This window comes from Mesoplodon densirostris, chromosome 6, assembly GCF_025265405.1.
Source record: "Mesoplodon densirostris isolate mMesDen1 chromosome 6, mMesDen1 primary haplotype, whole genome shotgun sequence".
Classification (NCBI taxonomy): domain Eukaryota; kingdom Metazoa; phylum Chordata; class Mammalia; order Artiodactyla; family Ziphiidae; genus Mesoplodon; species Mesoplodon densirostris.
Window position 1 is genome coordinate 34,141,642 of NC_082666.1, and position 16,501 is coordinate 34,158,142.

Consider the following 16,501-nt stretch of genomic DNA (forward strand, 5'->3'; position numbering starts at 1 on the left):
TTGGGGTCTGACGTCAAGGCGGGGATCAAATACAATAGGCTGGGCAGGAGGATGTAGGGATAGGGGGCGGTGGCCAGCGCAGCTCCACATATATCTTTGCGGGGGAGACGGAGAAGGCAGGCCACGCCCCTTCCGCTCGCGGCGTCCCTCTGGCGCCGCTCGGCGCGTGTCGGGCCTTCTTCGTTTGCGAGTACTTGTTTCGCAGGTCGCCCCTCCGCCTGGCTTCAGCCACGACCGGAGGGTCTCGAGCGGCCTGACGGCCCGGAGACCCAGTGCGCGTCGCGAGAGCTCAGAAGCACGGTCAGGGAGAGGTCCGTGCGCAGCCCTGGGCGGACGCACCGCTGTTTGGGGGTCCTCAGAGCGCGGCGTAGGTGAGCGTTCGAGCGGCCTAGCTGGGGTGGGGGCACGGAAACGGGCCCTGTCCGCCAGAGGGTGTCCTGATGAAGGGGGCCCCCTAGCGCCGAACCGCTACCTGCTGCTGGTCTGGGAGTGAAGTGCGGCTTGACCACCTCTGCCCTCGAGTTCTCTTTTCTGCAGACTCGCCGCCTGCTGCACCCGCGGCCATCAGAGGGCTCGGCGCGGCGCGGCAGGAGGGGGAATGATATGCTGCTCCCCCAGCTGCACACTTACCCAGTCTCCGGATTCCTTGCAGGTGCGGACTATACCGCCGACCCAAGTAATGCACCAATTAAAGCACAACAATGCATGATAGAAGCTGACGGTAATAGAGAGAAGTTCAGGTGCAGCTGCGAGTTTTTGCAGCCCGAAGTATTTTAGCTTAATGCTCATTACCTGGGAGTCAGGATTCTGAGAGTTGGGTGATTATGTATAATTTAAGCTTATAGGCTGCATCCCTTTAGTGATTAACTTGTAATAGAATACCAAAGGTTCTTCCCTATGACACTTGGCCGGTGATTTTGAAAGCTCAGTGATTTGAGAACTCAGGTTGTTTGATATGTTTGTCAGTCAGGATCCAGTCAGGAAAGTAGAAACCACACAATATTTCAACAGAATGTAATACGAAGAATTGGTTAAATACCTGCTGGAGGAACAAAAAGCAAAAGGGAGCAGTGAAGTAATTAAAAAGGTAAACTAATGAAAGCAGTTACAACACTTAGCTAGGTCTGAGGATCAAAACAAGGGAAGCCATTGGGGTTATCATGACCTGGGAGGAGAGGCATTGGAAAGCTGGTGTTGATAGCTCTGGAATTCAGAGGAGGAGCTCCATGTTACTAGATTTCAGGCACCTGGAGGGAGCACCTGCCTGGTTAGTGCTGGTACCTCTGGGGTGGTTGTTATCATGCTAGTCATGGGAGTGCCAGAGGCTGGGACTAAGGGCCCCTGGAAGGATGAAGGCGCATTGCTGGGGTGACAGTGACTGAAACAGCAAGGTAACAGGAAGAAGGGAGTCCTCCTCATCTCCTTCTGCCTTTGCCTTCCAAATTCTTATGCTGGGGTTCATGGACCCCAGAGCTCCACAGATTGTTGGTGAATAGAATCCAAGTTCACAGGGAGACATTTTGATGCTCTGATCATGGCAACAATAACAGCATAATTATTAGCTAAACCAGGTTGAAATACATCTGGTCCTCTGTCGCCTGTTTTCACCTCTTGCTACTCTGTCCCGTGTTTACTCCCCTCTAGCCAGACATCCTCTCATCTCACATTTACCCATCCTTTCAGATCTATGTCAGTGGTCGTCTTTGTGTTATTTAAAGATGAAAGGTAATGTAATTTTTATGTGCTTTCAAAAACCTAAGCTTTCTATATAGAATTAGATCTAAATAAAAAGTCTGCATAGTATAATACAGGTTCGAATAATTTCTAGAAGTTCTTGAATATAACTGTCATGAAAGCTCACAAAACCATTGTTTGCCTTGATTCTCTTCCTCACTTCCACCGTGTGGGCTTGCCTTCCTCTTAACCCACATTTTATGTTGTCTCACTCATACTACACTTAACATTTTATCTGCTATGTAGTATAAGGATTAATTCATGTTTATTCTTTCATTGTCATAAGTAGGAAATGCAAGATGAGAGAATTCACCTTGGATTAAGGTGACAAGAAGGCCAGTGTGGTCTGTGTAATTGTCACCCCTCACATAAGTTAGGGACTTCCAATTACAGTATAAACTTTAAAGGGGTCTGGATATAAATATATAGCACATTGACTTTTTTTTCCTCTTAGGTAATGTTATACATTAAAACAAGTCTGATTTTGTCAGACCAAGGTAGATTTCCTATTGATCGTTCTTTTCTCAGCTTTTCTATTGCCCTGGTGAAAATCAGGCCAGGAAAGTGGAGTAATGTGAAGTAGTTATATCAGGTTATCAAGCTCCTTGAATTGTTGGTCATCATTTTGAAGTATACTGTTGTAATTTCATAGTGTCGTCTTTTCTCCCTGAGGACAATAAATGCTTTTCTTTTTTTAAAAAAAATTTATTTATTTGGTTGTGCTGGGTCTTAATTGCGGCACGTGGACTCCTTAGTTGTGGCATGCAAACTCTTAGTTGCGACATGCATGTGGGATCTAGTTCCCTGACCAGGGGTCGAACCCAGGCTCCCTGCATAGGGAGCGCAGAGTCTTAACCCCTGCACCATCAGGGAAGTCCCATCAATGCTTTTCTTTATTTCTATGTCTGATTTCAATTTTAATTTTTTAATGAAGATATAGAGCCAGTTTATAAATAAATGTAGTTGGTGATATTAAAGTAATTTTATTTTCTTCAACTGCCAGTATATATGTGGATTTTTATATTATTTTGTAAATCAAGTTATAAAAATACCCTCATGTGCAAAAATAAAATGTTTTCTCATTCATTGCATTCTTCTCAACTTTCCTTCAGAATAACCGATGTTAAATCTTTTTTGAAGAAGAAACTCTGAAGTTGAGAATCTTGCCTCTTTCAAAGAGTGAGAACGTAAAATAGATTTCACAGCCTCAATTTGTAGACCATATATTTACACAATTGGTTAGGTTGCTACCACTCATCTCTGTGTGGGTTCAGATTAGATCTTTTTTTTCTTGTTTATTCTAACTTCTCTGCTCCCTGAATCATTTTGCTTATATTGGAGTGTGATTTATCGCTACTCAGCTGTTTCTATTTCTCAGAGAAATGAAAGCTTCATCAAGAGATATTTGTACTTTTCTTTCAGGAGTCGCTTCATCATGAGAAATCTAAAGTTATTTCGGAGCTTGGAGTTCAGGGATATTCAGGCTCCAGGGAAACCTCAGTGCTTCTCTCTCCGAACTGAACAGGACACAGTGCTCATTGGCTCAGAGCATGGACTGATAGAAGTAGACCCTGTCACAAGAGAGGTAAGTTATTGATGGAGGGTGCTAGCACTTGGCATGACTCTTGACTTGTCTTTTTTCCAAACTTGCTTCCCCAAATAGTCTTTCCTTTAAATCTTTCTGAATTTACGTCCCCCCCAAATGAATGCTCCCTTCGCTTTATACTGATGTCATATTAGACGTAACTAGTACCCTGTCTTTTAGTCTGCTTCTGTTTGAATTTAAGCTGGCAAAGCTCTGACGTTGTATTTTGCGGGGTGCCCTACTTTTTACCCTTTCTACCATGTAAATACTATCTTTTAACAGTTCTCAAGTGGGAATGCAGGTGAAATTTTTCTGTAGGGCTTTTAAAATTTTTTCAGTCTCCATCTCATACCAACTACATCAGAATTTTCACTTCTGGAGCTTGAGCGTATGTATATTGAAAAGCTCTTTAGGTTGATTCTGATATCTTCCCTTAATTATATTTTGCTACTAATGTATTTTAGGTGATTACATTCTTAGTCCCTTTTCCCCATACTGTATACATTTTAGAAAATCATAGTTACTAGCTTCATGTTTTATTGGATGTTTTCAAAGATACCAGGCTTTTATGTTTGCTTGGCACAAAGGTCACATGAACTGTGTTTTGTGTTAAAGATGGTAGTGTTGTGAAATTTCTCAAATGAAAGTTTGGGTTTTAGGAAAAAAACATTTTTGAAAGCTTTTATACTATAAAAGAAGCATTAAAAAGTATTTCTGGGGCTTCCCTGGTGGCGCAGTGGTTGAGAGTTCGCCTGCCGATGCAGGGGATGCGGGTTCGTGCCCCGGTCCGGGAAGATCCCACATGCCGCGGAGCGGCTGGGCCCGTGAGCCATGGCCACTGAGCCTGCGCGTCCGGAGCCTGTGCTCCGCAACGGGAGAGGCCACAACAGTGAGAGGCCCGCGTACCGCAAAAAAAAAAAAAAAAAAAAGTATTTCTGGAAGTGTGATGAATTGTTCTTAAAAGTAGATTGACTTAATTTGCTTATTTGTTTGTTTTGGTGAAAGGTGAAAAATGAAATTCCTCTGGTGGCAGAAGGCTTTCTCCCAGAGGATGGAAGTGGCTGCATTGTTGGTATTCAGGAGTTGCTGGATCACGAGTCTGTGTGTGTGGCCACAGCTTCTGGAGATGTCCTACTTTGCAATCTCAACACACACCAGGTAAGTGGAAGAGATCAGTGAGGGGGAAATCTTAGACATCCTCAAACGCCTTTTTTTGTTTCATGTCACTTGTTTTTCATAGAAGTTTAAAATGTCAGGAGCCATAATATTTAAGCATTTTGCAAATTAAAGTCTTTACGTTATATAATTCTTTACAGAAACTTGTTGGCATGGCTTTAGCTATATTTCAGGATTCTTCTAAAACTCAGTTTCGTCTGTTGCATTTATTAATTAGAACAATCAGAACATTCCAAATAAGAACTTAACAAAAACCCAAATCTGGCCATTCTTGTATGGTATAGCTCACCTCTTACTAGAATCTGATCCTGAGCTGTAATCTTTATTTCTCAATTTATGAAGTCTTTGAAATGTTTATATGGCTTATGTTTTCTTTTATGAATACTGAATAAGCCTCTCCTTGATGGCTAACTTTAAGAGTCCCTGAACTACAGGCACTAAGGTGATATGCTATCATTATGTGCACATCTTGTGACTACCAGAGAAGATAGATTTCAAACATTTGCCTCCTTCTCTACTTAGCATAAGGCTTAGTTTCTGGATTTCTAGCCTCACCTTCTCCACAGCGTTTTAAACTTTATTGATTACTCCCTTAGTTGTGATCTGTATCACAAGTCATTACTAATCAGAGGATAGTAATAGCAGCTGACATTTATTAAATGTTTACAATGTGCCAGGCACTTTTTCAAGTGCAGAATTGTATTCAATCTTCACTACAACCTTATGAGGTAGATTGTTGTTTTTCCGTTCTTCCAAAGAGGAACTTGAGGCACAGAGGGCTTAAATGATTAGGCTAAGGTCAAACAGTGATCAGGTGGGATTTAAACCCTGGCAGTCTAACTCTGGCACCTTTGCTTTTAACGGTTCCGTTTAGTACAACAATAAATCTTATTCTCAGTTCATGGTGAGAAATATCAAAGCCATCAAGTATAACTTACTTAGTATTTCTCACATTTAAAAGGTATGCTTTTACTTTCAAAACACTGTGTAGAACTTTTTCCTAATTACTGAGCTCCTCCAAACCATCCGTCTCCACCAGATGGTGCTGATCCTCCACATTTGTGGCATCACAGTGTCTGCAAGACAGAATCCATGTTCCTTATTGTGCCTTATAAGACCTCTCACTGTCTGTTCCCCAAATTCCTTTTTAGCCTCACCTCCCACCCCCATCATTCCTGTGTATATGTATACCTTAGGCTCTAGTTGCAGCTGATTTTTAAGTGCTCTTTTTAACTGCACATTTCCCCCCCAGTTTCTTCCTCCTGGCCCTATTCCTACCCTTCAAAGCACCTCCTCCGAGAAGCTTTCCTGGACTGTCCTGGGCCACTTGTCAGTCTCTGCTCTGAGCCCCCACTTAATTCCCAGAGACCTCGGTTACATCCCTAACCCTACTGTAGAGGCATCTTTTTTTTTTTTTTTTTTTTTTAAGATGTTGGGTGTAGGAGTTTTAGTAATTTATTTATTTTTGCTGTGTTGGGTCTTTGTTTCTGTGCGAGGGCTTTCTCTAGTTGTGGCAAGCAGGGGCCACTCTTCATTGTGGTGCGCGGGCCTCTCACTATCGCGGCCTCTCTTGTTGCGGAGCGCAGGCTCCAGACGCGCAGGCTCAGTAGTTGTGGCTCACGGGCCTAGTTGCTCCGCGGCATGTGGGATCCTCCCAGACCAGAGCTCGAACCCGTGTCCCCTGCATTAGCAGGCAGATTCTCAACCACTGCGCCACCAGGGAAGCCCTAGAGGCATCTTTTATCTCCTTAACGGGAGGAATGGAGTGGCCGTAGTCACTTCCAGTCCCTGTGGTCTGTATCATGCCTGGTCTTTTAATACCTGTTACTGAATAAATGTTCACTGAATAATTTCCCCTTTGTGTGTTTTGTTAATTGTTTTGATTAAGGTCATAGTAAATATTTACAGAGATGCTTATACTTTCATATCTCCCTTAACATTTAAAAATGTCTCTCTCAGCTGGAATGTGTCGGGAGTGTAGCCAGTGGTATCTCTGTCATGAGTTGGAGTCCTGACCAAGAGCTGGTGCTTCTTGCCACAGGTAAGCCTGTCACTGGTCCCTAATTCTTGACTTTTATAAAACATGACTCCTAATATCTCACAGGCTTAAGTTTTAGGGTGCTTAGGTTTCAAAAAAAAAAACCCAAAACATTTCTTGGAACAAGGATACCAACATGATAATCTATAAGGAATGTGGTGTTTTTGAGTTAAGTTTTACTTCTTAATATATTGTTTTAAAAAGTTGCTGCTAAGGTCCATAGTTATGGTTTAAAATGTCAGCAATATTTAACCTGCTCTAAGAGGAAGAGTTGCTACATAAAATAAACTGATTCTAAGAACTGCTCTCCCAGTCCTATTTTTTTCCCTTAAGTCTTTTCATTCCAGATGAGTTTCTGCAAACTAGCACCCTGATGAGGTATACATTTGAAGAGATATCTTGCTGACTAAATCGTTGAAGTTAATGGAAGAGGGCTATGTGGACTTTAATGTTAGCTTGACATACATAAATAGCTGAGAATAAGTACTAGGTGATTTACCCAGTCAAAACTTTTTTTTTTAAAATGAGAGTCGGAACATTTTGAATAACTTCTGTCTTCCCTGTTTTGACTATAAACTCCTCCACTCCAGCTCAGTAGCTTCCAGTGCTGTAGATACTTACAGAACGGCAGATTTGCTAAATGGGAACAAAATCATTCTTGTTTGTGCTCCTCCAAGGTCAACAGACCCTAATTATGATGACCAAAGAGTTTGAACCAATCATGGAACAGCAAATCCACCAGGATGATTTTGGTGAAAGTAAGTATAGCTTTGTTTGAACCATTTTGTGACTTGTCTTGCACACTGATAGCCACATCATAATAAGCCCAAAGAACTATGAAGCTTAAACCCCAACTTAATTCACTGACTGATAGCCCCATTCCTTTAGTTCATTCCAGATTTTAAAAGGCATACCTCTGGTGCCTCTCCAAGTCTGAGAGCTGGCTTTGTCAATAATTTGGGGAATAGGAATCTGTGCTTAGAATCACCTGGGTAGTTGTTGCCCAAACCCCAGGACAGGCTTAGTCAGGGGGTTTAATGAAAAGGACTGTACTAGCTAGAATAAGGAGAGCGTTTCTGAGGTACAATTTTGGGGAGAAGACAAGAGAGGCAGGATAGAGAGCTGATTTTTGTTCCTAGTGATTAGACCTGAATTTTCATGGGACCCATCATATTGTTTTCTTGCTAAGATCTAGCTGAGGTGATATGGGCATTAGGCTGTGGAAGTATTGAAGAGGAGAAGAGTGGAGATGCTTATTGAGTGTAAGAAGCTCTGGCCAACTTCAGGGCACCAGGTAGCTGGCCTGATTGAGGAGAAGGATGGGGGAGATGGTATTTTAACTTTTGCTGAGGTCTAACTTCATGACTTCTCATTTTACTAAGAAATCATTTAGAAAAGTGCTACTCATTTATTCATTCAAAAATAATTTGTTCAGGGCTTCCCTGGTGGTGCAGTGGTTGAGAGTCCGCCTGCCGATGCGGGGGACATGGGTTTGTGTCCCGGTCCGGGAAGATCCCACATGCCGTGGAGCGGCTGGGCCCGTGAGCCATGGCCGCTGACCCTGCATGTTCGGAGCCTGTGCTCCGCAGCGGGAGAGGCCACAACAGTGAGAGGCCTGTGTACAGCAAAAAAAAAAAAAAAAAAAAAAATTTGTTCAGAAATAATGTTTGAGTAGGTAGTGTGAACCCAGCAGTGTGTTTGGTGCTGTGGCTAATTCATCTTTTCCCTTAAGGAGTCAATAATAACAGGATGTTCAGGTATTAGGGTAGCATAAGGAGAGAAAGGGAGTAATGGGGACAGAAGGCTTCCCAGAGGAGGCCGACTTGAGCTGAGTTTTGGCTGACTTGGTGTTGGGTAGATGAGGGTTGAGGGTGGGGGAGTGGTTCAAGCAAGTGAATTAGTTCATTCCAAGGCAGGGATGTTTCATAGAAGCCTTTGACACAGCATGGCTTATCCAGGCAACTGTGAGTACTTCAGCATTGCCTAGTGACAGGACATGGATGTGGAATTAAATAAAAGGGAGGGATTTTGATTAAGTTTGATAGGGAGTTTGGACATTAAGTTACAGGAGATCAGTCATTAAGGGTTCTGATGATGCAAGGTTGATTGGTGGAGAGGGAAGAGACGAGACAGGGTGATCTGGTAGGAGGTTGCTACAGGAATCCATGTGAGAGATAAAGAAGGTGGGTGTGGGACTAGAAAAGGGAAAAATGCAGGAAAATTTTGATTCTCAATGAGGATAGGAGTACATTTTTTGGAATTATGAGAAACTTTTTTGGAATATGTGTGCATGGTTCCCCTCCTGCCCTAGCTAGTTTGAGAAATACCAGTTTAGAAAGTGAAATAAATAGGCTTTGGGTATGTAAGGTGAAGAAGAAAGTTTAGTAGGACTCTAGTCAGAAGCTCAGGTGGTGGAAATAAAGATGTCAGTATCTGAGAGGGAAGGTGGGGAAGTGCTGGTCTGTAAGGGGTGGGTGATGAGTTCCTTCTTGGATTTATTTAAGGGCCATATGGGATCACCAAGTAAAGCAGGTGAGTAGAAGGGGCTGAAGCTCAGGAGAGGCCAGAGCTGTGGACTGGGAGTCATTGGCATGTGGGGAATCTTGACAATCTTGGGGTTAGATGTGCTTGCTCAGGGAGCAGGTATGGTGCTGGATCTAGGGCCCGGGGTGGGACTCTGGGGCATCCAGCTTTGAGGATAGTCACAGAGGTAGTAACCAACACATCTTTGCATGGGAAAGTGCTCTGGGCCTGGCTCCTCCCACCGACTTTTTCATAAAAAATCTAATAGAGTAAATCAAAGGAGAGGGAGTCCAAGTCAGGGTCTTAGGTCTTAGAAATGTATTTGTCAGTATTTGTCAGTACAAAAAGTCACTCTGTGGAGTGGTGAATAGATATTTTTCTTCTAACCCAGGTGTCGACAAACTTGTTCTGTAAAGAACTGGATAGTAATTGTTTTCCTCTTTCAGGCCATATGGTCTGTGTTGCAGCTACTCAACTCTGCTGATGTAGTGTGAAAGCACTTAAGATAGTACATAAAGAAATGGGTATGGCTGTGTTCCAATACAAGCTTATTTGTAAAAGCAAATGCAGGCTGTAGTTTGCTGATTCCTGCTGTAACTCCACCACTTATCATCTGATCCCACTGGAAAAGTTGTCTTGCTTCGCTCCTTGACCCTTCATCTCTCTGTGGAAACTTTCGGATAGAACCCCAGGGGTGTGCACCAGGATAGGCACTACTATTTGTATACAGCAGCAAGGTGTGCTTTGGGATACTACAATACTTGGGTGTGCCCAAGCAGAGCAGACAGGAGACAGTCATGCTGACCCATAATTTATAGAAATTATAAACAGCTCAGATTCGTCAGAATCAGCATCAGTTGTAGGAGGGAAATATTGGGTCCTGGATCTGGCCAATGCTTTCAGGGGCATCTCTGTAGTACCTCTTATAGGTGGATGCCAGATCCTACCTTCAGGAACAGAAGGCTGCATTATTTCAGCAACTGACTTTATATTTTATGTAAGATCAGCATTATAATTTAGAAAGAAGCCCAGCCTGGAAGGCAGAAGCCCTGTGTTCTAATTTTGGCCTCTGTCACTAGGGTGTGTCAGTCTCTGTGAGGGCTTGAATTCCATAGTCATGGTCTCCTCCAACACTAGCAGGGAGGTTGGATACATTTAGTGGATTGAACTTACGATTGGAATTTTATTCCCAGCTCTTGTCTTCTTGAGTTTTATGTTTTGTTATCTGTGGATATGCTGCATAGATTCTTCATGTTTCATTCTCCTTGTAAAGTGGGGATGGAGTGCTGACTGTCATCAAGGGAATTTATATACAATGGCAGTAAAGCTCTTTCCAAAATAAGGGCATTTCAAAGTCTTCAGAATCACTTCAGTATATAATATGGAACATAGGTTTTTGTTTTTTTTTTTTTTTTTGCGGTACGCAGGCCTCTCACTGTTGTGGCCTCTTCCGTTGTGGAGCACAGGCTCCGGACACGCAGGCTCAGCGGCCATGGCTCACGGGCCCAGCCGCTCCGCAGCACGTGGGATCCTCCCAGACCAGGGCACGAACCCGTGTCCCCTGCATCGGCAGGCGGAGTCTCAACCACTGCGCCACCAGGGAAGCCCCATAGGTTTTTAAAATATTGACTGCTGGTCAATCTATTGAGAGGTCTCAGAGGACCCAACTTCATGAAGAGTAGCTATGAAACTGCTTTTATTTTATTTAGCTTGTTGGTTGTCTTGCATATTCTCACTCACTTGTTCTCTAGGCAAGTTCATCACTGTTGGCTGGGGCAGGAAGGAGACGCAGTTCCATGGATCAGAAGGCAGGCAGGCCGCCTTTCAGATGCAAATGGTAAGGTTGGTCTGATGGATAAAGAACCTTCTTTGGAATAAATAGAAGTTCTGCTAGCCACCAGGAGCTGTTAGGTGTCCAGGTGTTACCAAAAGTGGGGTCCGGCTGCTCGCTGCTCTAAAGCCAATAAAGAGGCAAGGTTGGTGGAAAGGAACGTTTGCTTTATTCTGCTGGATGCCAGCAACTGGGGAGTGGGAGGGTTGGGGGGGCGAGTTTTGTCCAAAGGCCAACTCCCCTCCCTGACAACCAGTGGGCAAGAGCTTTAAAGGCCGAGGGGGGGGCTACATGCAGAAACAGTACAGTCAGCTCTGACAGTCATCTTGAAATTGGTCATGCGGTGGTCTGACCAGCATCACCTTGATTATTAAGTACAGTTAGTCTTTACTTCCAGGGTCGGTTTGTTCCCATTTCTTTGAGGCCAATTCTCGGATTTGTGGCAGCTTATGTCATGGCCACAGTCTGGTCATCATGTAGTTAATTTCTTCCACCTGGTGGCAGTTTCAGTATCTATAAGACAGCTCACAGGATATGGCTCAGAATATTATGTGTAGCCCTTGAAGATGAACTAAAAAGGTCCTTGACTGTGCTTAATGCCTAAACTATTATTATTTAGTCATGTTGGACTGTCTTCCTTTGTTTCTGCATTTTCTCACTTCTCTGATTAAACTTACTGTTTGGCTAAAGTTTTTCTGCAGACAAAAGGCAGGCTGAGGACATGGGGTTGGGGGGACCATCGGGTCCTGCCCTGTTTCACAGGTAGAGGGCGGTAATGGACAGATCTCGTCTGCTCTAGTAAAACAAGCTGTTTGGAGACCTTAGGGAATGAGTCATGCTAGAAAGATCCTTTTTTCTTTTTTATTGCCAAGTTGTTTTGTTATTTTTTTTTCACATAGAGAATAATTGTCACCAATATTCATTTAAAAAAATAACTCACCACAGACAGAAATGAAGCACTCTGTATCCCTTCCTGATACCCTCCCCCTTCCTCCCCAGAAGGAGCTGCTGCCCTGCGTTCACTGTTGATCATTCACGCGCATGTTTTTATACTTTTCCTACGTATGTATATATTAGTCTTTTTTCCCCTGATTTCTCTTCCTGGATGAAACGCTATGTTTTCCTTCTTTCTGGATACTTTTTGAAGGATAGAGCTACAGGATTTATTGATAATAGATCAGATGTAGGGTAAGAGAGAGAGAGAGGAATTGAGGATAATCCCCAGATGTGGGCCTGAGCAAATGGAAGCACTTTGTCTATGTTATATGTGGAGATTTCCCTGAGCTGACCTTCTAGGATAGATGAAATCATACACTGCCTGCCGTTACGTTTTCCATCCTTAATTTATTTCTGGCTACATTCCGTGTAACTCATATTGTCTCTTAACCCTTCACTAGAGGAAGTTTGTGTATACCACAGGGCAGTTTCATTGAGAATAAATCTTGTTAGGCTGCTGTGTATTCCCTACTGTGTAGCTTGTGGCACTAGCACCATTCTGACTTAGCCTGTCACTGGAATGTGGTGATGGATGCTCAGGTGGTCATTTGTCCCCAACCCCACAGAATTGGCTTCTGTCTTCAAGGCTTTCGGGACTGAGATGCAAGTGGCACTGGAAACCTTTCTTCTTTCAGTGCTGCAGAATGCGGAGCTTGTCCATGTTTTCATCACTGCTGCTGGCTTTATCTCCTCTGGCTCTTCCCTGCCCACATTCCTCTCATCTTCTTAACTCTTCTGTGCAGCATTGTGAAGTTTACTCAGTGAATAAAACTCTACCCTCTTAAATTTAGACAAACATTAGTTTCCTTATATAGTTACCTGATAGATTCCTCAGCTTGTTGTTTTTAATATCTAGATCTGTAGCTCTTTTTCCCTGTTGCTATGCTTGGAGGCCACTTTTTAATGTCTAGAGAAAGATTTTGTTTTGTTTGGTTTTAAGTTCTTTTCTCTTGATTTTTGGGTCTAAGGGCCCTTCTGGAAGGGTTCCTGAGGATTCTGTGAAACTTGATTTCTAGATAGCTTAAACCTTATATAAAAATTTAACTTTAATAGCCTGAGGCTTGTTTGATTCTGGGCCATTTAAGGCCACCAGTAACATTTGTGTTTTTGCCTCTCTTTAGCACGAGTCTGCTTTGCCCTGGGATGACCATAGACCACAAGTTACCTGGCGTGGTGATGGACAGTTTTTTGCTGTGAGTGTTGTTTGCCCAGAGACAGGTATGGAAATAAATTTTTCGTCCTTTTGCTTTGAGGGTTTTCTTTCATTACACGCATGAGGTAACAATGTGCTGCTTTAGGTGTTAAATGAATATAGAGCTAAGAATCAGAAGAGTTCTTTGAGGCTATTTGGCCCAGCCTCCTACCTGTAGGATATGAATTTTTTTTAAGCATTTTTAAATTTTTTTAAAATTTATTATTTATTTATAAATTTATTTTATTTATTTATTTTTGGCTGCGTGGGGTCTTTTGTTGCTGCGCGCGGGCTTTCTCTAGTTGCGGCAAGTGGGGGCTACTCTTTTTTTTTTTTCCCGGTACGCGGGCCTCTCACTGCCATGGCCTCTCCCATTGTGGAGTACAGGCTCCGGATGCGCAGGCCCAGCAGCCACGGCTCACGGGCCCAGCCGCTCTGCGGCATGTGGGATCTTCCCGGACCAGGGCACAAACCCGTGTCCCCTGCATCGGCAGGCGGACTCCCAACCACTGCGCCACCAGGGAAGCCCCCGGGAGCTACTCTTCATTGCAGTACGTGTGCTTCTCATTGCAGTGGCTTCTCTTGTTGCGGAGTACAGGCTCTAGGCGCGCGGGCTTCAGTAGTTGTGGCACGTGGGCTCAGTAGTTGTGGCTCGCGGGCTCTAGAGCACAGGCTCAGTAGTTGTGGCGCATGGGCTTAGTTGCTCCGCGGCATGTGGGATCTTCCCGGACCAGGGCTCGAACCCGTGTCCCCTGTATTGGCAGACGGATTCTTTTTTTTTTTTTTGCGGTACACGGGCCTCTCACTGTTGTGGCCTCTCCCGTTGCAGAGCACAGGCTCTGGATGCACAGGCTCAGTGGCCGTGGCTCGCGGGCCCAGCCTCTCCGTGGCATGTGGGATCCTCCTGGACCGGGGCACAAACCCATGTCCCCTGCGTCGGCAGGAGGACCTTCAACCACTGCGCCACCAGGGAAGCCCCGCAGACGGATTCTTAACCACTGTGCCACCAGGGAAGCCCTGGATACGAATTTTTAACAAGATTCATCTAATTGGCTTTGTGAAACCATGACAGTTTTTATTAATAAGGAAGGTGTTTGGAAGTTCAGACTTGACAACATTTATCACAATGCTTTAAGTTTTGCTGTTGTTGTTTTTCTCCCTCTCTCTACTACATAGGGGCTCGAAAGGTCAGAGTGTGGAGCCGGGAGTTTGCTTTACAGTCAACCAGTGAACCTGTAGCAGGACTGGGACCTGCTCTGGCTTGGAAGTGAGTGCGAGAAGAAACCTTGTAACTTCTTGCCAGAGAATTTCTTGGTACTAGGGTGGGAGTGGTGGTACCTACTGAATATAGGTGTTTATAAAACACAAAGAGATAATTACTTTTTCTCATTTGGCTGTAAGCCTGTATCTTTCTTTTTTTAGTTCCCTGAAGTCTGAATGTGGTTTGAATAGTAGATTCTGAGCTTCACAGACCTCATCATTCCAAGGCCCACACATTTTGTAGGGTATAGGCAGGGCCTACATGAAGCCACTGTGTAAAACAGAAAGTGGTGCTTCGAAGGGAAGTTGCAGTCTCTGAATTTCTGTGGGGCAGTAGAGCTTTGGTGAAAACTAGGAAAAGGGCTTCCTTTCCCTGCACAAACTCCCACACTGAGGGGACCTGTCTGCTGAGGAACACGCAGGCTGGATTTGGGCCCGATTCACCTGTTGGCCTAGTACCCTTGTGCAGGTCACAACCTGCTTATGATATATGGCTGTCCTGATTATAGATAGAAGAAATACTTTCTGCCTCAGCAGCATCTGTTATAGGCAAAACCTAGGTCTCTAGGTTTTAGACATCTGTTTCCCACCAGTATTTGAGTGGCAATTGGGTGACAGAGAAAAGAGAGAAATGTATTTGAATTAAAACTCTAGAGACAAATACAAACAAGATGGGGCGATCAAGGTGTTTTCAGTAGATTGAGAAGTCTTTAAAAATACCTACCTGAGCATATAATATTGCTGAAGTCATATAATTGAAAGAGAAATAGTTTATGGTTTTATAGGACATTATACTGGGAATGGTTTAAATAATTTATTGGTTCTTTTAAAAAGTCACCCAAGTGCAGTCTAAATCTGCACTCACCCAAGTCTAAAAGACTCACCCAAGTGAGTCTTTGTGGGCAAATAGAGCCCTTGTGCAAATCAGGAAAAGGCACTCTGTCCTCTGGGCAGATAACAGTCCCACACTAGGGTGACTGCTTGCCAGGAAACATGGAATTTAAAACTTCCTTGGATGGAGGCTTTTTGTTTTTTGCTGAAAAAATTGTTTCTCTGAATTTCATCTTGGTCTTAGCCAGCTGGATGAGCTTTTGGATGCTCTAACACTCTGGGTTTGCTTTAAGGCCCTCAGGCAGTTTGATTGCATCTACGCAAGATAAACCCAATCAGCAGGATGTTGTGTTTTTTGAGAAAAATGGACTCCTCCATGGACATTTTACACTTCCTTTCCTTAAAGATGAGGTTAAGGTAGGTGCCTGAGTTGTTTTACCATCAAATTTAGAGGACTTTCCACAGCTATAGAGAAGAAGATTTGTATTTGATATGGGTATGTAAACAGAAGCCCCAGAGTAGACAGTAATAAAAATAGTTGCTTCCTATGACTGAATTTTTTTTTTATAAACCAAATTGTTTTTCCTAAGGAGATTTTGTAGAGAAGAAATAGCATTCCTTCCTCACCCTAGATAAAACACAGAAAGGAAATGGAAATGCCAGTTTTTATTGTTTATTTTGACAAAAGCATAATTCTTCCAGTGATAAAGATACTTGCCATTTTTAACATGTAAACCTTAAGGAGGTTGTGTACCATTTGGATCTTCGCTGGAGCGGAAGCAAATCATGGTAATTTTTAATTATGTAAAAATTTAAATATATTAAAAGTTGAGAGAAGAGTTTAATGAATTCCCATGTACCTATTACTTACTTTCAACAGATATGTACCAGCATTTTGCAAAATTATTTTCATCTATTCTTTACTCTCTGCCCCCCCACACACACACTTTGTAAAAATTTCCTAGGGTTTTAATTTTAAAAATCATGTTTTCAATATTCATTTCTCTAACAGTTGAGAACATTTTTCTTTATATAAACCACAATTCCATTATCATACTTTACAAAATTAGTAATAATTCTTTAATATTATCTAATACCTAGTCCATATTCAAATATTCTTAATTGTCTAAAAACGTCACCTTCATTTGGTTAAGTATTTAAACATCATGCATTTTTTTGAAGTCCTCTACATATGATGACAGAGATTTGTTTAATAACTCCATAGGTTAGTAATTTACAGCTAAGGATCAATTCAAGTGTGGGATTATTTGACTTGTGAGAGCAGGGAATTTAGCTATCATAAAGATTTTGGGGTAAATACGTAAAGGCCAGTGA

At 43.1% G+C, this 16,501-nt stretch overlaps 1 protein-coding gene across 2 annotated transcripts in view; it reads left to right on the forward strand.

Moving 5' to 3' along the window:
* Positions 1 to 128: 128 nt before the first annotated feature.
* The window catches only part of ELP1 (elongator acetyltransferase complex subunit 1), a 63,220-nt gene continuing 46,847 nt past the window's right edge, over positions 129 to 16,501 (forward strand). Inside the window, exons 1-10 of one of the 2 annotated variants that reach the window (XM_060101195.1) lie at positions 284 to 371; positions 538 to 652; positions 3,157 to 3,319; positions 4,325 to 4,477; positions 6,455 to 6,536; positions 7,211 to 7,291; positions 10,808 to 10,893; positions 13,005 to 13,101; positions 14,252 to 14,342; positions 15,460 to 15,583. In XM_060101195.1, coding sequence (XP_059957178.1) covers positions 3,170 to 3,319; positions 4,325 to 4,477; positions 6,455 to 6,536; positions 7,211 to 7,291; positions 10,808 to 10,893; positions 13,005 to 13,101; positions 14,252 to 14,342; positions 15,460 to 15,583 — 864 coding nt within the window. In that variant the 5' untranslated portion in view covers positions 284 to 371; positions 538 to 652; positions 3,157 to 3,169. Of the gene's footprint in view, positions 372 to 537; positions 653 to 3,156; positions 3,320 to 4,324; positions 4,478 to 6,454; positions 6,537 to 7,210; positions 7,292 to 10,807; positions 10,894 to 13,004; positions 13,102 to 14,251; positions 14,343 to 15,459; positions 15,584 to 16,501 lie in introns of both variants that reach the window. The other variant, XM_060101196.1, reaches the window with a different exon arrangement.